The 22,940-nt window shown below is 38.7% G+C and overlaps 2 protein-coding genes across 4 annotated transcripts in view; one reads left to right on the forward strand and one right to left on the reverse strand.

Annotated features, from left to right (window-relative positions):
* Nucleotides 1-21,974, forward strand: part of MAP4K3 (mitogen-activated protein kinase kinase kinase kinase 3) — a 65,543-nt gene extending 43,569 nt beyond the window's left edge. For 2 of the 3 annotated variants that reach the window (XM_054290220.1, XM_054290222.1), the window contains 16 exons: nucleotides 478-520; nucleotides 732-894; nucleotides 1,885-1,994; nucleotides 2,942-2,983; nucleotides 3,215-3,299; nucleotides 4,305-4,384; nucleotides 6,879-6,939; nucleotides 7,025-7,142; nucleotides 8,980-9,038; nucleotides 10,906-11,009; nucleotides 11,768-11,939; nucleotides 14,029-14,097; nucleotides 14,211-14,303; nucleotides 15,907-15,977; nucleotides 18,442-18,497; nucleotides 20,564-21,974. In XM_054290220.1, coding sequence (XP_054146195.1) covers nucleotides 478-520; nucleotides 732-894; nucleotides 1,885-1,994; nucleotides 2,942-2,983; nucleotides 3,215-3,299; nucleotides 4,305-4,384; nucleotides 6,879-6,939; nucleotides 7,025-7,142; nucleotides 8,980-9,038; nucleotides 10,906-11,009; nucleotides 11,768-11,939; nucleotides 14,029-14,097; nucleotides 14,211-14,303; nucleotides 15,907-15,977; nucleotides 18,442-18,497; nucleotides 20,564-20,651 — 1,414 coding nt within the window. In that variant the 3' untranslated portion in view covers nucleotides 20,652-21,974. The remainder of the gene's footprint in view (nucleotides 1-477; nucleotides 521-731; nucleotides 895-1,884; nucleotides 1,995-2,941; nucleotides 2,984-3,214; nucleotides 3,300-4,304; nucleotides 4,385-6,878; nucleotides 6,940-7,024; nucleotides 7,143-8,979; nucleotides 9,039-10,905; nucleotides 11,010-11,767; nucleotides 11,940-14,028; nucleotides 14,098-14,210; nucleotides 14,304-15,906; nucleotides 15,978-18,441; nucleotides 18,498-20,563) is intronic. The other variant, XM_054290221.1, reaches the window with a different exon arrangement.
* The window catches only part of GEMIN6 (gem nuclear organelle associated protein 6), a 146,991-nt gene that overhangs the window by 14,323 nt on the left and 109,728 nt on the right, over nucleotides 1-22,940 (reverse strand). The window lies entirely within an intron of this gene.

Consider the following 22,940-nt stretch of genomic DNA (forward strand, 5'->3'; position numbering starts at 1 on the left):
AACCAACCAACCGAAACATGAGGGTAGCTGTCTACTGCAGATGGATTTTATTTTTATGTGTAAGGCTGGTTTAAGTCATCAGTGTAAATTTTCCAGGGAATGGTTTTCATTAGTTTTCTTGTTACTCCCCTTCAGCTCACTGATAGCCTTAACTTTCTCCTCTCAGCAGAGCAAATGTCAGGCCTGTTCTGTTTCTTCCTGCTTTGTTTTGCACAAATTTGTGCATCTTCAACAAATCAGTTCATGACACTCTCTGCTCTCTGGGGGGAAACATGTGATCCTGTTTTCATATTATTTGAGGTTTAACAAAATGTTTGAAAGTATTTGTGATGCAGCTACTTGGATATAATAATATAATAATTGCTCTTGACACAAGTTAATGGTATTTATTTGTATGGCATTTATAAAACCCTGTCTCTTCTTGAAGATTGCTATTTGAGTTTTCTCTCTGTTTTGTTTTGTTTCTTTTCTTTATAGTGCTACTATGAAACCTAAAGTGCCGCCTCCCTTACCACCAAAGGTAAGCGAGGGGGATTTGGTTGCTCAGCAGAAAAATGCACTTTAAATAAACAAATAAATGGAGAATATTTAAATTACTGTATTGGTGGCTCTTTACTTGTGAAAATTTAGAATCAAAATGCTGCATGTGTGTCTTTTTCGTCACTGATAAGTGGCATGGGTGCTTTGAATCTTTTTTTATTATGTTTTGATTATTATTATGTCTCTTTCAGCCTAAATCCATATTTATCCCCCAAGAAACTTACTCTTCTGAAAATGAAAACCAAGGGACAATCAAGAGATGCCCAACATCAGAGAGTCCAGCAAAATCTACATCTCATGTTCCACCCAGACCACCACCTCCTCGGTTACCCCCTCAGAAATCTAATCCTTTAGGTAATAAACATGACCCCAGGGAGTATACAAGTATTTCTTAAATAATCTAATGGGATTTTATTTCTGTGTTCTTAGCTGTGCACACATTAAAAGATATTGAGGCAATTTTTCTATGGTGAGCAAGTAACAAAAAGTGCATGAAAGCCAAAATTCATGAAAAAAGCATGCTTTAACTCTTAAAAGAGTCAAATGTACCTTCTGTCAAAGTCACTGATACAATTCCTGCTGATGCCATTGGTGATGCAATTGCTTTCCTAAGCAACAGGCTTATACTGTAGAGTATCAAGATTGGTAAAGAAGTGTGTTTGTAGGTTTCAGGTTGAGTGTGTCAGCTGTTATTTGTCATGTCAAGAACAGAGTTCTGCTTTCAAAGTTTGCTTTTGTAAGTAATGAACTGGGCTGGGGAGTATAGGAGGTAATTGTGCTTGTTTACTGCCTGCTCAGACTGTTCATTTTACGCCTTTGTCGGTCTGATGCCTTGAGAGAGCTGTCTTGGACAGGCTTCTCTTGAGCAAGCTCAATGTCTGCCTCTCAGTTGTTACTTTGGTAGCTTTTCCTTGCTTCATACTTAGTACTGCTGTTGGTTTGTTAAAGATTTGAGTCTAACAAGGCTGTGTTTCTAATGAATCAATAATTGAAGTGTTAGCTATTGACAAGTATTTCTTTAGGTATGGTCAACACATTTTCCCTCATAGCTGTGACTGCATCCCTTTCTGTGCTCCTGTTAGAGTTGTTAGATTTGAGTTATTATGTTAGGGTTGTTACATTAAATACCAAAAGTCATGGACTGAGTTTGAATGTGGCTTGATGGATATGTGCAGATGTAAGAACATGTATGCTTCAGAAATAAATTAGGGTATTTTACACTATACTGTATATAGTATATGTTCTGACTTAATTGGAAGTTCTGCCCCACTTAAGAGTTCTTAGGCTAGATTACTCTTTGAGGTGAAGGCAGAGGAACACATTCTTAACTATGAATCTTTCTAGGTAATGGAGTCACTTCTGTGCAGTTAAATGGTGAAAGAGAGGAACTGCCATATCAACAGAATGAAGCTAGAGACACTAACTTTTCAATGAAAGAAAAGAAGGAAATGCTGGTAGGTATTTAAGCTTCTGGGTGTCCTCTTAGAGTTGTCATGACTTTTCTGCATGTGCAAGGAAAAGGAGCAGGTGTGCTCTTTACCAAGGAAGTTAGGCTGGATGACATCTTGCTCACTTTGAATCGAAACAGTTTTCCTTGATTGTCTAGCTGTGATACAGCCTTAGTCTGAAGTGTTTAATTTTCCTTAGAGACAAACAATCACAAATATATGCAATTTTCTTGGTCTTTCACACACCTGAGTAACATAATGAGAGCCATGTCTTGGGCTGTACTAAGCAATTGTACAAAAGCGCTTGGACTGTTTAAGCAAACGGGGAAATGAGGGAATGGAAAATGCTGTAGTTAGACTAGATTAAACATAACATGAGACTGCCCTCTTTGAGGGCTCCTTCCTAGTGTGAGGCTGGAAATGTAATTTTTTTGTGAGAAGTGAAGAGGAAAGAGACTAGAAACATGGTAATGAGTCTTTGTTTTGTTTTAAGGAAGTACCAGTAATACTGGCAATACTTCAAAAAGTGGGATTACCTGGACAGCTTTGAACTTGTCATTTGAAATTGTGTGTTTGAAGTTTACCTGTGAAAGAGGTTTGATCAGAAGCTTGTTTGTGCTAGGAGAAATTGATACTGATACAGGAAAGTGCGTGTAGCACTGAGTGGTAACATTTAATGCTGTAATACTGAAGGGTTGAGCAATTGTTACAGTATTGCTTAAATTCTCTGGTACTGGAAATGGCATTCTTACAGGCACCACTGTAGTGTGAAAACGTTGCACAAGACTGTGCAAACATTCAATGAGGAGGTATTAGGGAATCACAGTGGAGATTTTAATGAAAAGAAAATTATGCTTTGTGTTTGTGGTTATGCTGTGTGTGGGGAGAGAATATACATATTCAAGCATAGTGTGCGTGTGAGTGTAAACATACTTTTCAATTTCATTTTCTAGAAACCAATTAGTAATGGCCTTCCTCCCACACCTAAAGTACATGTGAGTATTGCTGAGTCACACAAATGCATGTTGGGGGTGGGTTGAAAAAGCACATTTTTTGAATGTTTGTAGTATTTGCTTTTTAACTTAAAAACTCAATATGACTTAGCAATGCTAAGCCAGTGGTATGACTCTTAACCTTTTGTTACTACTTGAAGTAAAAATAATCCTTTTGGGAAGGTCACCTTTTAATTTTTCATATGTATGTTTTTAATATTTTTACTTCTACAGATGGGTGCTTGCTTTTCAAAGGTTTTCAATGGCTGTCCATTAAAAATTCATTGTGCAACATCTTGGATAAATCCAGATACAAGAGGTATTATATGATGAGTATTTTACCCATTTTGTCCTCTCCTTGAATTTCAAGAGTGCTTAGAAGAGCAGGACTATTCCTTTTAAAACAGACATATATTCATATAAGCAGGAGTCATTCTTTAATTATGCCACTGCTATCTAAAGGTGTGTTGCTTTTAAGATATATTGGATGGGATTTTTTGCTTTGATTAAAAAGAATTACATATTGAAGTTAAAGAGTCTTCTCAACATTTTAGTCCAAAAGATGACAATCCTAATTTATCTGTAAAAAATCTGACTTTTGGAGGTCTTAGCTGAGATTGATTTCTTAGCTGAGATCTTTCTGGCCTTACAGGATTCTGCAGCTTTTTTTTTGCATAAATTTTAGTGCTTTAATATCTAACCTGATATAAAGGAGTAGTTGGTACTATTGTACTCACTTTGCCTGCTATTACACTCTTTGATTATAAGCTATGTAGACATACTAGTGAGCTGGTCAGCAAGAAAATATTGGGGCTTTTTTAGAAACTGGAATTAGGGGAGGGTAAATCCTTAGGAGTTGACATCATCTCAATAGAAGATGTCTGCCTTGTTTGCATGCCTGTGTACAGTACTGGGATTTGATTATGTTCAAGAGGTGAGACACCCACAGGCTACTGAGAAAAGGTTCAGGTCATTACTGCTGTAGAAGTACTCTCAAAGAGGACAATGGATATTTCCATAATATATGGAAATGTCTAAGTAAGATATGCTGAAATTATTCACATGATCTCCTGCTTGTGCTTGAATTGCCTTTTTTTTTTATTAATTTCAATTATTACTCAAAAAACCCCCTGAGCTTTCCTAATGACTTAAAACAGCCCATTCATAATTTAAAGCTTCCTTATAAGGATTAATTTTCCATGCTTTCAAACGCCATAACTATTATAGTTTGATTTGTTTCCGTGTGTGTAGACATTGCTTTTTGGTGAAGGTGTACATACCTTCCTGAATCAAGGTTTCTACCTCTTTTTGTTTGTGTTTGCAGATCAGTACTTGATATTTGGAGCAGAAGAAGGTATTTACACACTGAACCTCAATGAGCTTCATGAAACGTCAATGGAGCAGGTATATTTCTGGTTTAAAAAAAATACGTCACATTTTTAACCCCCCAGATTAATGTTTTATAATCCTTGTAAAAATGGTTCTTACTATATTTACCTGGGCACTGACTACACTGAGAATTACCTTAAATATTTGCTGTTGAGGATACTTTTTAGTCATGTTTGTGTTTGTAGGCTGAACTGTGTTTATATAGGAGATCTTCATCTATCTGTGTTTTGAACTTCAACCTAGTGTGTTTTTCTGCAGTTAAATGATTAGGTAAATAGTGTGGAATTTCCCTGGTGCATTTTGGATGAAAGTTTGTACTTTCCTTAAAACTTCATTACAATGCAGAATTTTTACAACAAACATTGTGATTCAGCTGCAGGGAAGCAAGGAGATCCTTTATTCACAGGAGTCTGTTCTTGTGGTCTTCAAAGCAGCTTTGCTGATGATGCTCAGCTTACTGAATTCCACCTAAAACTCTGTCTTTGCAAAGTCTTACAATAAGAAATTTTTAAAAGGGTTGCTGGGGAGGGGAAAATGCAAGTTGCAGGCCTTTCTGTATTCTCCAGCTCTTTTGTTACTCTCTAAGAGACTTGTTTCTTTCTTGCCTTCTCCCTACCATCGGGAGCTGTGCACCTGCCATCAAGATGGAGGAATTTGCAAGGACAGCCTTCACACTGTAAGCTGGAGGCACTGGTGTTTGTTCATCCTCCATGGGCCCAGACATTTTAGAGATGTCTGTTTTGTTGAGAGGGAGGCCTAGTTGAACTGAGCTCAGTGTAACCCATAATCATACTGGCACTCAAGTTACCTGATTTAAACTTAGCTCAGGTACCACTCTGCTGCTGCACTGCAGTTGTAACAAGTACCCTGAGAAATATCACTAATGTAATAATAATTCTTATAGGCCAGGTAGACCAAGGAAAGGTTTGGATTTTTTCTTTACTGTTTGGGGTTTGGTTTTGGTTTGGTTTAACTGGCAAGGAAGGAGGAGAGCTGTAATGAAAATCATGTGGTGTGTTGCCTAGTGAGCTTTCAGGGAAATGTTTTAATAAGCACTTAGAGACAAGAAGAAATGCTTGCTAACACAGCCAGTCATGTGTGGAGCAAGGAATGATTGACAGGTAAATTAACCAGCTAATTTGAAGAATTGCTATTCTTTAATCCTCAGATCCAAACCTACTGAGTCACAGTATGCTCATGTACCTACAGAAGGTCAATCAACCTTGAATGTTAAATTTTGATACAAGCAGTGTGGTAGATTGTTACCATAGGTGTTTCTTACAGTGTGTTTAGGTTGCGAGAAGACTTCAGGAATAGAAGCGCACCTTCTGTGCTAACCATTTATTGCATCATTAATTATTATAACAGTCAGTAGGGCTTTAATAGCAGTTCAGAGTTTTGTGTTTTATGTCATTGTTCACTCTCACTCTGATACAACTCAGCATAAAAGCAAAAGTACTGTCCTTGATTATTTTTCTCTGTATTTCATTTCACCAGTGGACAAAGGAGACATAATACACATTTCCAGGAGTTAGAATAGCTTCAAGGTTAATATTTTAAATTTTTTTTGAAGAGTTGTGTTTTGTTTTCTTTTGTGGTTGGTTTCTGTGGGTTTTTTTCAAGAGCAAAACAGTTGTCCTCCTGAGTGGTCAATCTAGCCCAGTAGTCTCTTTCCTGAAGTGGCAGTGGGAAGTGTCAATGAGCTTGGTCTCCACTAGAGTCATTGAATCAGGGATGTTAGAGGATCCCTGCCTATTTTTTGTCCCCTTTTGGACCTCTTGAATATGAGTATGTCTAATCCCTTGTTTGTGTTGGTACTTTCCCACCTCCATGCCACCTTGTGTCAATAAGTTCTAGAAGTTAGGTGAGAGAGGGGGGAAAAAAGTATTTGTGGGTTTTCTGGGTTTTTTTAAGGGATGTCTTGTTGCGTTCAACCCCGTCTCTTTAGGAATTGCAGGATTTGACAAAAAACAGCTCCACCTTGAAAATTTGTTGCACTCATTCATTATTTAAGGAAAATATGTAATCATGCAGGTGAAGGTGAAGCATCCCTTCCAAGTGCCAGTTTTAATTGTTTCAAGAGATTTGGACTGTCACAGGCTTTAGGACAGTGTGGTTTGTTTAGAATGGGGTTTCTTGGCCACACTTGGTTTACTGAAGTTTGTTGTTGAGCTTTTCTTCTTTGAAGGAAAAAATTCAATGGTTTTTGAATTTTTTGAAAAAGGATTGATTGATCTTTATAATGACATCTTATGAAATATGACATGAGTATAAAATGTGCTAATTGTCTAAATATTAATTCATATATTAAACATAGTGTGTGTGCCTAAGATTTACTCTGAATTAACTCTGGAATCCAGGTAAACGTTACTTGGCTTAAACTTACTTCTGCTGCAAAAAGCAAGTCAATATTAGCTTTTTCCTGTCATCTAAACAAATATTATTGATAGTTGTCTTGTGATATAATCAAATTCAATGCTACTTCTTTGTTCTTCCTTCCATTTATTAGCTATTTCCTCGAAGATGTACCTGGTTATATGTCATGAACAATTGTTTGTTATCAATATCTGGTAAGTTACTGTGCTATCTTTCAGTGGTAGCACTGGTAAACACTTGGTTTCATATTTGAAGTGTGGTTTGTTTTCTAATTGCCAGGTAAAGCTTCTCAGCTTTATTCCCATAATCTACCAGGACTCTTTGATTATGCAAGGCAAATGCAAAAGTTACCTGTTGCTATTCCAGCACATAAACTCCCTGACCGAATACTTCCCAGGTAAATACACATCATTGGATATATCAGAATATCTTAACTCTGGGAGTTCAGGAGATGCTTGTGAAACTCTGGGAACACCAAATAGTGGGGGGCTCTGTTCACAGATTGCAGTGAATGACTCATGTGCATTGATCGGAGGGGTTGAGCCCTACATTTACACGCATCAGGATGTGAATTACTCTTGTTAGGGAAATGGATTTTGGTACACCTTTCCTTGTGTTTATGAAGGTTTCTTGTTTCTGGGCATAGCTCTCTTCAGGTATAGTCTAGTGTGGTAGATGCTGCTTGTACTTGATGCTGAACAAAAGCTATGGCCATGCCCCTCCTGGCTGCTGCAGAAAGTAACCCTGTCCTGGCCAGAACCAGGACACTGCCAAACAAGCCTTAGCAGTAGCCCATTCAAATCCCAGCAGAAGAAGGTAGTAACACCAATCTAGTTTGCAAAAAAGCCTTTGATTTTTAAAGTGCCTAGGGACACACTGGTTCTTCTAATAGAATAGGATTTCTGTTAGGAAATTGTATTATAAAAAATTTGATTCTCTGCTATCTTTGGTTCTATTAAAGGCCTATTAACATGTAATGCTTGGGTTCAGGAAAGGCTTCTTCTTGTTCAGTTACCTGCAAACATAATGGCGTAATACTTGTCTGAAAATTATGTTCTTCCTAGAGGGTAAATTCTAAATAACTAAGAGATAATTTGTGCTTTGAATTGTTACCTTCTGTGTACGTGCACTATTGTTCTGCTCCTTTCTTCCAAATTTGACTTTGGTGGGTGACTTTGGCTTGAGGACTGAATCAGCAGTGGATTAATAACCATAATTACCTTAAGGATCATGCTAGGAAAACCATACTACATTCTTCCTGGAATGGTACCTTACCTAAGTTGCAGAGGACTCAGAAAATTTCTTGTCCAGTCATGTCACTTCCCAGGAAAAATGCAGCACAACCCGAATGTGCGTGCCAAGCCAGTCATTCAAAGGCAGGAAAGATTAATTTAAATAATCTGTTTTCCTGTTTTACCTCTGGTTTGTAGGGTGTCAGGGTAGTCACATTTAGCCAGGCAGAAGACAGACATTTGAAGTATGTAGAACGTAATTTTTCCTGCCAGACCATAAAGGGTTCTTAAACATTTCTGGATACTGTGATGATGAGTGCTATATGTAAAATGGAAAAAGCAGAGGTTTTGGTAGAGAAAAGACAAAGCAAAATTGGATTTGAAGTAATTTGTGAGGTTTGTATATTCATTTGCAAAATGTTCTAACCTCAATTTATGATACTTGGTAGGCAGACATTCAGTAGCAGGAAATATGTCTGGGATAAGTCTCCTTTCCAGCTTCTTTCCCTGGAGTGTCCTTGAGCAGTTCCTTTCAAACCTCCCATGACTTGTTCCAATGAAAATTTGTGGCCAGTACTCAGTTTTCATGCAGCTCAGTCCTTTTGCATTATCAGTCACTTCTGGATTGTTCCATTTGAAATGTTACACAACTGTTTTCTCAATTCATAGCTTTGAGTGCAGCATCTGTCTATCAATCTATTTATTCCCATCTTTTCTACAGCATCAGATTACTTATTTTGTTAAGAGTACTGTGGCCAGTCTCAATAGTGCCTGTTGTCTTCTGATGCATGTAGAAACTCTGAGTCCTGCTACCAGCAAATAACATTTTGGCTTATCTGCTAAATTTTCACATTATTGTTTCCATGCTTTCACAACAAGTATACAAACTTGTATTTTTTTAGTTTTTTGATGTGGCAGATGTTTTTCTATCCGTGTATGTCTAAAAAGAAAATTCACTCAGTTGTTTTAGTCGATCAATAATTTTGTGTTTATCTTTTGTAGGAAGTTTGCGGTATCTACAAAAATTCCTGACACTAAATGGTGTCAAAAGTGTTGTGTTGGTAAGTGAAGGTCTGGAGAATAAATGTGAAGGGGCATCACAAATGGTGGCAATATTAAGATTATTGAGTCAAGTGTAGAAGGTAAAGGGAGAAGAGACTTTTGTCATTATTGTGAAGCTGTGTGTTTGCAGATGGTGAGCTCATTCAGATTAGTCCTTGGGTTTAAGCAGTAGAAACTTTCCTGTTTAGCTCTTTATATTTAGAGAGAATTTACAAGAAATGCAGAGAACCAGGGTGATGTCAAAATTCAAACCAGTTCTTAAGAAGAACCTAATCTTCCTGGATGGAGAAACTTAGGGAAGTTGCCATCATGATTAAGCCACTTGCATTCTTAGCAGAAGTTTCAGTTATCGATTTGGGTGGTAAAAAGCAAAGGAGTATTTTTAATTCTTTGAGGACAGTGTTGTCTCTGAAGCCTTTATAATGTGTTTAATAACATGCCAGCTACCAGAGTCTCAAAGCTGCAATGTGTTAAGATATGTTCTAGAAGGGAGGCAGATAGGTTAAAAAAAACCCAAACCACTGAGATTGTTAATGAATGCTGCAGGGAACACTCATGGTATGACGGAGGTGAAGTGATAGGGGTCAGAGTATGTAAATACTCTGATTTTCTGACAGAAAAATTAATTTTGGAATCCCTATGTTTCTAGGTTCATAAATTAAGAAGCCTTGTGGTGTGCTCCTCTGTGATTCTGTGATTGCTGTCCTGCCAGGCACAGAATTTAACAGGGGTGCTGGGGTACTTGACATTATGAGGGGAGTCTTCATATCCAGAGATAGCTCAGCCTCCTAAGCCTGGAGCCCTTTGTGCATGATAGGTGTGAGTGCTAATTTGTGAACACAGCAAGGATGGCTCTAAGATTCTTCCTTTTTGTGACTTGAGCCTCCATTCCTGCTGGCACATAAATCTGCTTTTGGCCTTGGGGCAGCAGGAGTGCCACAGGAGGCAGAAAAATACAAGAACTTCTGGTCTTCTTTCTGCACCTTACAGGTGTTGGTGATTGTTTTTTTGTTTCTATTGCTGAGTTCAGTCTTACTCAGGATCACACCAAGCATTATTTGCTGCACTTTGCAGTCAATCTGATGTTGAATGAGAAATTGGATTAATGAAATAAAGCACTGATGTTTAAGGTGCCAAGGGATTGCTGATGAGTTTCTGTGACAATGAGGTAGTGTGAGCATATTTCACTTCTGTGATAGTTCTGGATTATAGAAGCTTGTTATCTAAACTGTGTTGTTTATTGCCTGATGTCCCACAGTCACTTCACTGCACAGTAAAATCTGGTCTTTAGATGTATTTGTACAAAGTGCAAAATAACACTTGTTTGTCTTAAAGGAAATGTTGGCAGCGCTTAAGGAGTGAAATTCTGTCCGTATTGTAGAATTGAAGTTGTGAAACTTCACAGGGCCCGATTTTGCAACTGTATTGTTCTCTGCCAGTTTTTAATTGAGTTCTGACAATGGAAGAGCAACACTTCCTGCTTTTCTATTGTTCCTCAGTTTCAACTGGATTTCCTGATGGTCTAGAATTGTTAGTTAGAATTACAGAGCTCCTGGATTTCACACTGGCTGTGACAGTGCTTGAAAGGCAGCTGAGCTATTCACTGCCTGCTGGGTAACTGTGTATTGTAGAAAAAACCATTCTTTAACAGCTTGCTTGTGGTGATTTTGAGATAGCCTAGGCAAACCATCACAGGAGACCAAAGCACTCCAAATGTGTATGCAATCAGCTATTTTTTAAATACATAAAAAATTAGAGTGGAGGTGGTGAGTATTTTCCAAAAGTAAAGGGACTGTTACATAGTTGGAAATTGATTATAATTTGCATGTGGTTAATGCACTAATATTCTCTATCCTTTCTTGGCAGTGAGAAATCCCTACACAGGCCACAAGTACCTTTGTGGAGCACTACAGTCTAGCATTGTTTTGTTAGAATGGGTTGAACCAATGCAAAAATTTATGTTAATCAAGGTAAAGTTACAATTACTCTCATGTTGTCTTCTAGTTATCTTGTAGTGGCTTGTTAAGAATAAGTATTAGCCATTTCTTAATTTATTAGATTTTTCTCTTGTTTTCTGTTATATTGAAAGTAACTATTTAAATGTGTCATGTATTAACTGACTCAAAATAATTGTTCATGTTTTTGGGGTGCACTTTAGTTAGAGAACCAAGCCCTTTTCTCTATGAAGATTGCCCTTCAGTTGCACAATAGAAAACTGAGGCTGGCAGGCTGAAACATGGGTTAACAGTGGCCTTGCTCCCATACTAGAGGGAAGGTGACCATTTATTCTATGTTTTTTGACACTGAGGTGCCCAGAAATGCTTGTTATCTCCCCCTCTGACATCACCTGAAGAGACAGAGCCAGGGTGGGCTCATGTTTATAAAAAGGCAGCTGCTATAACTTCATCAGCCTGGAAGAGGAGGCTTAGAGGCTCAGTAGCCAGGGAGAGCAGTGATGAGCACTCTTGTCTGTGGGCAGCTGTGTCTTTGGGTAGCTGCAAAGGACACACATGATAAAAGACATGCTATTTTATTTTGACTGAATTGGCATGAGATGCTCCAAGCTTCTTAACTCAGGCCTTTTGTGTTTACCAATTCCTGTTATCTGAAGAAGTAAACCTAACATTACAAAGTATGTAACAAAATTTACCATGCAATTTGAATACCTAATAGCAACTCAGACTACATTTGTTTCCCTTCTAATATCTATTTTTGCTTATTCATCTAGCACATAGATTTTCCTGTACCTTGTCCACTGAGATTGTTTGAAATGCTGGTAGTCCCCGAGCAGGAATTCCCTTTAGTTTGTGTTGGTGTCAGTAGAGGAAGAGACTTCAACCAGGTGGTGAAGTTTGAGACTGTCAACCCAAATTCTACCTCTTCGTGGTTTACAGAAACAGGTTTGTGTGCTGTTGTCATTGCATTCCAAAATGTTCTTTGCTCTTCTGTTATAGCTGAAGCACTATAAGGCAGGTTTCTCTAAGGAAGCAAATGGTTAAATCATTAAGGCTGAGTGATAATTGCAAGTTCTCTGCTTAAAGGAGTGTCTGGTTGAACTACTTGCACATGCACTTCTTTTATTAATGGTTCTCTTTGTTGAACTGATTGGATTCCTTGAGATTTTTGGTATAAGAGGATGGAGTTATGGTTTCTTGCATTTCCATAAATTAGGCAGCACTTTATTATTCCCTGTGCTGTTTTGTGCTTTACCCTGGCACCATGACTTCTGATAATTTAATAGATTTTAGTAAAATTGCATTCTGAGCAATTCCTTTTGACATCTCTGGAAGATGTATTTTGGCTCTCCTGCTATGTCACTATGGTTAGAAATGGTGTTGTCACCTCCTGCTGAGATAGAGCATTGTTCTGGTGTTTATGGAAAGCAAAAAGGATCAGGACAACTGGTAGCAGAAAACCAAGTGCCTGCCTGTCACCAGTGCGGGCACTGTCAGTGAGATGGCCACCATCTGGGCAACAGCAGAAATTCTCTCATGGAAGTATGCTAAGAATTACTTTTTTACAGTTACAGGGTTGCCCCCTGAACCTAGATGCAGTAAGGAACCATTGCTAGTCATAGCTGGCAGGTTCAGCACAGTAAATAGCTTTGGTTTTGCCTGTCACAGATCCCTTGTTGGTTCATGGTGAATTTATACATAGCTCTGTGCTGGCATACACATGTGCATGAGTCCAGATGAATGTGTACTGTGGAATTCACTAGGTAGGACAGTTCCCTCCAGGAAGAGACCCACTGATCTTGCTGCTGCTGAAAAATGCATCAGATTTTGACAGAGTTTAAAGCATAGTTAGAATAACAAAGTGAGCAGTGAATGGCCAATTAACACACTTTACTACTTCAGACAAAGCATTTTATTCTCATCCCTTCCTACCTGTAACTGTGTGAATTTATAGCACAGCCCATAAAGGAAGCACCCTGAAGAGAAATGTCCTGTTCTCATTTCTCTCTTAACAGTTATCTGTATTGGTGCATGAATACAAGAGTACTAATCCCTTCTCTGTTCTTTTTTTGTATTATGCCTTCCACACTTGTTACAATTTCATTAAATTACTTGTGTGTTCTTACGTTGTGTCTGTGTTGTTGTTTTCTCCTATTTTTGTAGATCAAATTTAAACCCTTTTGTTGCATCAGCTTATTCCTGTCCCCTGCTGGCAGGAGAGCAATGATGCAAACAGATTTTTTTTTTTTCATAATTTTAACTGGAAGCTGCTTTTGTGTTCTATATGATGTGCTCTAATTTCTCATGTCTGATGGACTTACTGAGTTTCTCTTGGCTATATGAAACATGCCTACAGAATCTGGCAGTATTGTTGAATTAGTAAGAGTTGCTTTGTATGTAACTTTAATGTTAACAAACAAATGGACCAAAACTACACTTCTCTTTTGAGCTGACATGTCCACTAATCACCTGTGGGTCAAATTTCCATTTGCTGTGATGGAGACTGCTGCAGCTGTAACCCAGAAGAGAAAAAAATAGCCCTTCTTTTGAGGTTTTGGAGAAGGAAATAAGCCCCTATTTTTGGAATATCTGGGGTTGGAACATCTGCAAATAACAGCAAGAATTAAGTAATAATATATAAGTCCCTATCAGGATTTAGAAATAAAGACAGAGGAAAAGTGCAGTGAAACAGCATAGTGTGGACAGTCACATATATCTGGCTTTTTACACAGCAATATTCAATTGCACCAAGAGAGAATAAATGGAGAACAATGTAAATGTCAGTTTTCTTTTGTGACATGGCTCAGAAAAGGCTGAAGGAAATTCATACTTCAGTATTGCAGCTTCAGTTTTCCTGTCACGGCCAACATGTTGGATAAGTGGACATGCATCTCTTAAGAGTGATGTCACTGGTAAGATGATGATTTTAAGTAGATAAAACACACTAATCCATCAAAATGTCTCAATCTCTAGAACTTGAATTTCAAATTTCATGCTAATGTCTGTTATGAACTAAGGCTGTCATTTTTTACAGACACTACGGAGACGAGTGTTGTCCATGTAACACAGCTGGAGAGAGACACCATTTTGGTGTGTTTAGATTGTAAGTTTAATATCAACTAAATATGCCCACATATACATGCATACTGTCTGTCTTCAAATTATATTTTATATTGAAGATAATGCTTGGTTAACATACGCTTGTTTATTGTCTAGGCTGCATAAAAATAGTGAATCTGCAAGGCAGGTTAAAATCCAGCCGCAAACTGTCGTCAGAGCTCACGTTTGACTTTCAGATTGAATCAATAGGTAAGCTGGGTTTCATTATTAGTCTTGAATATCCCTGTAGGTCAAAGAGTTGGGCAATCACCATCTGGATGAAGTTTAACAAGATCAAGTGGTGGATTCTGCATCTGGGATGAGGTAGTCCCAGTTATGCATACAAACTGGGGGATGACAGGCTGGAGAGCATCTCTGCAGAAAGAGATCTGGGGGTTGGGATTGATAGCAAGCTGAAGATGAGTCAGCAGTGTGCTCTGGCAGCCAAAGGTCATGACCAGCAGTAAGGACATGGAATTTATGTGAAGTTCATATGAGAACGCAGGTTGGATATTAGGAGAATACATTTCACTCAGAGGGTGATGGATCACTAGACTGAGCTCCCCAGAGAAGTGGTCGCAGGACCAAGCCTGTTAGAGCTCATGCAACATCTGGATGATGTTCTAAGTGATCCTTATGAGTCCCTTCCAAGTTGAGATTTTCTATGATTAACTTTTTCAATATTACAGTAAATCATTAGGTATGCTACCTGTCTAGTCTGGCATTTGGAGCACTACCTCACTCATTTCATTTTGTGTGAGAAGACTCAGTGAAAGGTTCAGCATGTGCTTTCCTAGGAACAACTGGAATGGAGTAATAATCCTGGAGTCTTCTTAGATTAAGCTAAATATCTTGGAAGCATGATGAAGACTTCTAGCCTCCAAGGGAGTACCTTAACACAACCTACATAAACTCTGAATCACACATGCCTAACTCGTTTTGCATGTGTGTTTGTGCAGTCCATTTTTGTAAAGCAGCTCAAAGACTAAATTATATGATATATCACAAGTTGCATGAATTTTGTTTCCTTGTGTAGAATTTGAATAAGTTAAATTTGTGGAACAGAAAAAATAGATTATTTTGGCAATTGTCCAGTAATTACATACCTGGATTGCACCACCTGCTGTTGAAAGAGGGGTAGGAGAGATGTGTGCACACATGAAGGGTAGCAGCAGAAGAGGAGGAGCAATGGGTTCTAAAATCATCAGAAGTTGCAGGGAGTTTATTTCTGAGGAGAAACTTAAAAGTTTCAGACTGTCCAAAGATAACCTCCCACAGAGAAGAGGAAGAGAAAACGTGGCCACTGAAAACATTACTGTTATGGCTCTTGATGGTTGGCAATGGGGGCAAGGAAGGATTCAATGTACTGGAAGCTTCTCACTCTGGGACCTCTGCATGCACTGTGGTCCTCACCCTGCTTATCACAAAATGAGCTTCCAGTGGCCTTTCCTGTCCTGGCAGTGTCTCCAAAGACACTCCTAGAGCTTTTCTGTTAAAATTCCATATATATTGTCTGCAAGTATTAAAGGGATTTCCTGTTTGAAGAAAATTACACTTTTAGGACTAGACATTTAGAATATTTTCTGGTTAGGTGGAAATGTTTTTAAACCATTAAACAAATAAATGTATAAATGCAGCTACTTTTGAGGCAGGGTCAGTGATTTCTGGGAGACATTCTGGTGTCTGAGTGGGTGGATGTCATACAATGGAACATACATGTACAGATTTCAAAACTATCTTCTTGTGCTTTTGGCCTTAAAAGCAAGGGTTGAATTTATGCCTCAAAACTGATTCCAGTGTTCTTTCTTACCAGTCTGTCTACAAGACAGTGTGTTAGCATTCTGGAAACATGGCATGCAAGGAAGGAGCTTTAGATCAAATGAGGTGAGTACTACATTTTGCTTCAAATTCTGGCTCTAATGTAAGCCACATGGAGGAGAAATGCACAATGCTGTTGTCTGAAAAAGAGTCAAACATTTCAGTAACTTCCTAGGTTAGAGCTAGGAGCTGGCTTCTCATTCTAAGCTTGTTTCATAAGCTCTAAGGCATTGGTGGAGCTCTACAAGAACCCCCTCATATCTGACAAGCAAAGCAGAAACAAGGGACCAGGCCAGAATGCCATAGAAAATATCCAAGTCTAATTCTTGGTGATATTAATATTCACCTTAAATTGCTTTGAAGACCACTGTCAGTTCCTTAGCCTCTCACATATGGATGCAAAAATCTGGACTTTGCCAGTGGTTCCACTGCTAAACTGCAGCTTTTTGTCACAGTGTCAAATGAGTTGCCTGATGTTTTTTAGTCTCTTCCATGTTCTCTTGGTTTACAAATACTTTGAAGAATTGCCCAGCTTTCACAAGAAATATTTTCCCATCTTCAGTAGAAAAATACCAGGTTGACCTAACATGGTTGGCTTGTTTTTTTTTTCCTAAAATCTCCTTGTAGTCACTTTTTTAGCCCATTTGATGTGATTTTTAGACAGAGTTAAACCATTATAACTACCTTCCACAATAGTTTTTATTTTTCCTTGCTGCAAACGTTGTGTACCTGTTGGTGAAACTGCTGTACTTTGTAGGAATTTAATTCATTTGGTTATTAATAAATATTTACAAATATTACCAGTTGTTCCATCAGTGTTTCATTGGCTGAGAAATCGAGCTCATTATGACTAATTGTATTTTAAGGTACACCTGCAGTCACACCACACCAAGCTTAGATATCTCACGTTGTTCCAGCACTACATTGAATTGCACAAAGCCTCAGTTGTGAGACACACACATCCAGTCTGTGCTAACAGTGAGCCTGCTCTGTGTGAACCAAAGGCTGGAGTCAGACTCCTTATTTCCGAGGTGCAGATGTTTATTGTGGCATTTGTGCATTGCTCTAGCCATTGGTGGAGCACTCAGTGGCTCTGCTCCAGCTGGGAGAGGCCATGTCCCAGTGTGCTGCAACCCAAATGGATGCATTTTGTTGTTTATGTCAGGGACACGGCTTTGTTGCTGTCAAGCCAAAGCCAGAACCTAAATAAAGAACTGAAAGCAGAACTGGGCTGTTGACAGAAAAGCAAGCCATCTAGAACTTTTTTTCTGTAGAACACATCTAGGGTAAGCATTTGGGCCTTTTTAAATTCTTTATCTCTACTAGCTGTCCCACTAGCTGCAGCTAAAAGAAATAAATGTATTTTCTGCTGTAATATGGAAAGCCTTCAGTGCCAGGCTCAGGTCTTGACCGTATTTGTTACTTTGGGAGAAATTTTGTGCTACATAGTAAGTAGGAAGTTGTTGTCCCACAGCGTGGGACAAAAAGCTGACTGACTTTATTTGCAGCATTTCTTTCTTTGAGGACATCATTAGTTCAGACTCCCTATTCTAATACAGTTGGCCCAATTGGGGATGACTTGAGCTGCTAGCAAAGTTATTTCCTTCCACAGCTGTGACCTGCCACTGTGGTTTGATCAAGTGTGAAAAATGAAAGAGGGAACTATGAATTCTGACACAAGAAGTTCAAAATTTGGGCAAAGATTTTACAGCCTTAGCTTCACAGAAAGTAGAAATTAATTTTCTTGGAAAAGTGAAGGATATCATTGCTGTGAATTAAAATTCTCTTGCAAGTTCTCTGCACCAGAGGTGAATTCAGTAGGTCAACTAACATTACTAGGGTCTGGGAAGGAGATAAGAATGTCTATTTTCCCCAAGAGTGTGAAATCCAGCTGTGTAGAAGAGGAGCTTTGTAAACAGTGCTGCCTGATCACAAAGTGACTAAATACCCTTTGGAGTATGCACCAGGCTTTGGTTAACTTCATTAATGAACATGGTGATTTTCTGGGTGCTTTGATATTCATATGATCACAAAGATGTATCACACAAGGACAGTGACAACAGAACACACGGGTCTGTTGCACTCATCTGAAATGTCAGAAGATGAAGTTTTCTTTTTGCAGTGGGCATAAGTACCACAGATTAGATTGTTTCTCTGCTAAGGTTTTCAGAATGTGAACTTAATGCATTCTTACTATAATTCAGCATTTCAACAAAATGTGGTTTTTGTCATTTGCCTGACCCATTTTTGGATATAGACTCTAGAGTGACACTGGTAACTCAAGTACCAAGTGAGCCTTGCTGTTCTGCTTGCAGTGGCTACCAGAGGAATTCATGTAATATGAGAGGAATTACAGAAAACTTTTATATCTTAGTTAAAAGTGACAGTTGCATTATAATCTCTATTGGGTTTTAATTGGCAGTCATTTGTTAACATCAGTCACAGTCAGTTCTTTTCTCTTGACTAATGCTAAAAACAAAATGCAAACACTTGTTCTCTTAACATGTAAATATTTCTTTTTATTGTCTAGATCACACAAGAAATTTCTGATAATACAAGGATATTCAGGCTTCTGGGTTCTGACAGGTAAGATGAGAAGTAAACAGGACATACTAAAATAAATAAATAATGTGTTCTCCTACCTTGTAAAAGTTATTTTTGCATGTTTCTTGCAAATTCTTTTTTAGTCATCTTAGACTTTCCTTTGTATACATGTCTCCCTTCCAGTTCTTCACTTATACTTTTCTCTTTCTTAAATTTAAAAAAATAAAAACCTTTTAAAAATGTTTGTGAACTTCTGGAAGTACTCAGCCAGGCAAGAAGCTTTTCCTTGGCTGCAGTCACAATTTCCAGGAGTGTTTTTCTTTTTGTATTGTAATTCTTTTGTTTAGCTTGGTGAAATCTTTACTTTCAGATGTTCTGCAGCAGTAGCTCATCAAAATCTGCTTCTGGAGATAAGTGTGCAAAAAATCCTTAAAATTTTAAGTATCTCACTTTCACCCCAGAAAGGAAATTTACCAGTTCTTCTCCCAACATGACAGTTCAGGTCTTGTAGGAGCTCTTGATAGCTCCTGGTGTAGCTGTTCTGTGGCATCTGCTTTTGGGACCTGTCTGTGTGACCCAAGTGCTGTTTTAGGAGTGTCACTGACTTCCTCAACTTTCTCTGCCCTGGTGTTGAACTTTGTACTTCTGTAAGAGCCACAGAAGCAGCAGCTGTTTTGTCTTCAGGGGAGTGCATGCTGATCTGACAGCTTCACCAGTAATGAATTCACAAGAACTGCAAAGACAGGCTTTAACTTTTCTTTTGAGAATTGCCTCTGTTTACACTGCTTGCAGTAAACCCATGTGGCATCTTAGAATGACACTGCAAAAAATTGCCTTCTAAGAATGTCCTCTTCCCCAAATATGCTCCCATCTATTTCTGGCTTGCTCTGATAGTTTTCAGGTCTAAGACAATGTTTAAAGAGTTTGCTCTGCAACAAACATTAATTCCAATTTCTTCATACACCCTTTTCCTTGACACTCTGTCCTGTTTTGTGTTGAGTGTGAAGCCTTTTTCCAATAACAGGAGTCCTTTCCTAGGCAGTTCATAGGAGCTGGTGTTCTGAGAAGCAAAAGCCCTGATGTCAGTCTAATAAAAGCTTGTGTATTGCTTTTTCATGGGCAGGGAATTGCCTCATTTTGTGAGGTGTCATTCCCTTTGTGGAGCACATTGAGTAGAGGTCAGGTTTTTTTCAGGTTTTTTAGTTTTGCAGCAAGCAAATTTTCCTGTCTGAATCCACAAGAGGGATTTGAGTTTTCCACAATCTGCCTTCACTTCAGGATGTTTGTGGAGGAGAAGTCAATCATGAACCTCCTGGTCTGTTTAGTAGTTTTAGTGGTTCTTGCCTGATGGAAAAAAAATAAATAGTTTGTGGAACAAAATAATTTATCTTCTTTGAAGAGAAAGGTCTGGTCTAGGACACCCCTGATGATCTTTGCAGTTGCAGGCCCCTGTAACCCAGTCTCTTGTATCCAGTGATGGCCAAAAGTGGGTGGCAAGAAAAAGTAAGAGTAAAGACTCTTCACATAGTAGTCCTTTGCTTGAGGATTCTCTTTGCCTGCAAATTTTTGTCTCTGCAACTTTCAGAGCTGGAGGAAGTTTCTGTGGATTAGGTTACACAGGCTCAGAGATTAACTAGAGGTGCTCACAGAACAATCAGCTTTGTTAATCTGTGATTCCTGTGGCAAGAATTAAGCAGAAAAACAGCTCTCAGAAGTGGGGCCTGATGAATGGGTTCACTTTGCAAAGCTCCAGGAAAGTACAAGCCCAGTAGGGGAGTGATGGGCCCTCACTAAAAAGATGAAAGGCAACAGGGATACATTGCAGCAAGGGAATTTCCAGCTGCATAAAAGGGATAATCATGATTGTTGAGGATGGCTCAACACTGTAGCAGGAGCCCAGAGAGGCTCTGGGAGATCCTTGTCTGGATAAGATAAGGAGCTTGCTTTGAGGTTGGCATTGGTTTGAGGGGCTTTTGGACTAAAGGCATCCAGGGAAAGAGAAATAACAACTAATCAGATGGATCCTAGGAAAGAATATTTAATTAAACCTGGAGTTGTTTTTAAATGAAGGACACTTGACACTGTGGCTTTTTAAATTTCCACGTTAGGGTGGTGGTGCTGGAGAGCAGGCCGACGGACAACCCGACAGCCAACAGCAATTTGTACATCCTGGCAGGGCATGAGAACAGCTACTGAGGGCAGCACGTGGCACAGCTCACTGTGAGGAGAGCACTTCTGCTGCAGCAGCACTCGTGACTGGCTGGAATTGCACAAAAGCTGCAGTAACCCCACTTCAGTTACTTTATAATTTATTGTGGCATGAGAGGAAGATGAGAATTGTTTGTGGTATGGACACAGAAGCATTATGATACCACAGAAGTGCTTAATTTACTGTTATGTAATCTTTGTACATATGCAGTATTTTTCAGTGAAACTTCTTGCTGAAGCCCTACACTGACTTTCTGTAGATAGAGGTCCTCCTGTTAAGTACAAGTGTCTTACCTGTACAGATGTAAAAGTCACTGAGGATGCAGAAATTAAATCGGGGTACTATTATAAGGACGTCTCATGTGTTTATAATAAAGTGGGATTCTAGCAACAAATATAGTACATTTAGCAACACTATTGTATTTTATTATATGTAATTTACTAATACAAATAAATATTAACTTTTAGAAATTGTAACCAAGGCTGTAATCAGATTACAATCTTGTTTTAATTTCAATACAACACACTGGTGTTCATGTTTGCACAATGTATTGAGATGTGATGTATTTAGTCACAAAGGTAAGCTGTGACTTTGTGGATATGACTTGGGCTTCAAAGTTCCTTTTTTTATTTTTATTTGGGTAGATTCCTTTGTGAAACAAACCAGTTAAACACCTGTATTTTTATATTTAATTACAACTTTCCTTATGATTACTTCTCTATGCTTGAAAACAATACCTTATGGATGGGTGTCAGTCCCAGACTAGTGGTACCTGGCTGTAATTCTGCAATAGGTGTTTGAATTATTAGTGTATACAATGATAAAAAGTAGTTATTACTGTTTGTCTTACTAAATAGTTTCATATCACGATGAAAAGGAGCAACATTCCACATTGTGGAAATGGCTCAGAGATGTTGCCATTTTGACTTTTTTTTTTTTTTTGGCCTTATAACCATTTTCACACTTTTCTTGATTTTAGGATGTTAACACATGGCCAAAATTTAGTTACTACCTCATTGAAACAATACAATGGTTACTACGCATCACGGGAACTTAGTTTTGATCAGAAGTATTTTTGATTGCTATTTTCCAATGGAGTGTGTAAATGCCAAGTTTTAAGCAAAATGCACACATTTGACTCCTTTTTTTTGTATATGTTCTTTATATTTTATTGTGATAATATACACTAAAACCAAACTAAATTAAAAGTGATTTATGGCCTGCGTTATTGTTGTGATGGGTAATGCTTTGAAATATGTTCCCTAATGTATATAATGTAAAATAAATTTTTTTAACATGTTGTTGTACAATTAGATTATCACCTGCACTGATTTTCCACATAAGAACTAAAATGGAACATACTGAGTTTTCAATTCTGCTATTAAATGGTTGTGCCAAACACAGAAGCTGGGCGTCTCTGAATGTATGAGCAGAGGTTGCCAACTCAGTTTGGGTTGGCATCAATACCCTTTTGACCTTTGGGCAAAATGTAGAGACATGTAGATTTGAGCTAAGTCTTTCCAAATTCCACCTTGTGTGGTTTCTTCCCTCCATTTCCTGCTGTTCCACTTGCAAAACTGATGTTTTTCTTTTTCTTCAGCAGGTTTATTTTTGTGCTTGTGGGCCTCAAGCTCACTGCTTCTGCCAGCCCCATCATGGCTGTTCCTTGTCCTGAGTGTCACCTCACCCTGTGGGGGAAGAGGTGGTGGCACAAGCTTCACTGCTGAGCAGCTGAGTTCTCAGAAAAGCTGAGAAGTTGTGTGTGTTTCACAGCACCCTTGTGAAATCCCCAAGGGCGATTTCCATCCTGCCTCCTGTGGACTGTTCCTCACTTGGACATGCAGAAAGTCACTCAGATTTAGCAGAGTGCACTACAGCTGATGTGCTGTGAATGTGCTTCCTCCTGGGGGGTCCTGCAGCAGCTGGGGCCAGGTTCCCCAGGCCATTGCTGAATTATAGCCACCAGAGGCTAAGGGCTACTGGTTTTTACTCTGCTTGGGCATTTTTGGTACAAGCATGCATGCAGGGATGCAGCTGGAAGGGCTAAAGATAGAGGACAGAGCAGCAGCACGTGGGAAAACGGGAGAATTGTGCTAGGGCATGTTTCCAGTCTATTGGTATAATCAGAACAGCTTTGCTTTTCCCATGCTGTTCTCTAGCCTCGAAGATAAGAAGTGAAGAGTTCTTGCTTTTTTGAGGAATTGTCCTGTGGCAGGATTTGGGGTTTGTGCTACAAAACTGCCTTTCCCACATCTCAAGCTGCTTGCCTACTCTGC

This window comes from Melozone crissalis, unplaced genomic scaffold (genome assembly GCF_028551555.1).
Source record: "Melozone crissalis strain CALT ecotype California unplaced genomic scaffold, PUWL_Pcris_2 ptg000081l_1, whole genome shotgun sequence".
NCBI classification, from domain to species: Eukaryota; Metazoa; Chordata; class Aves; order Passeriformes; family Passerellidae; genus Melozone; species Melozone crissalis.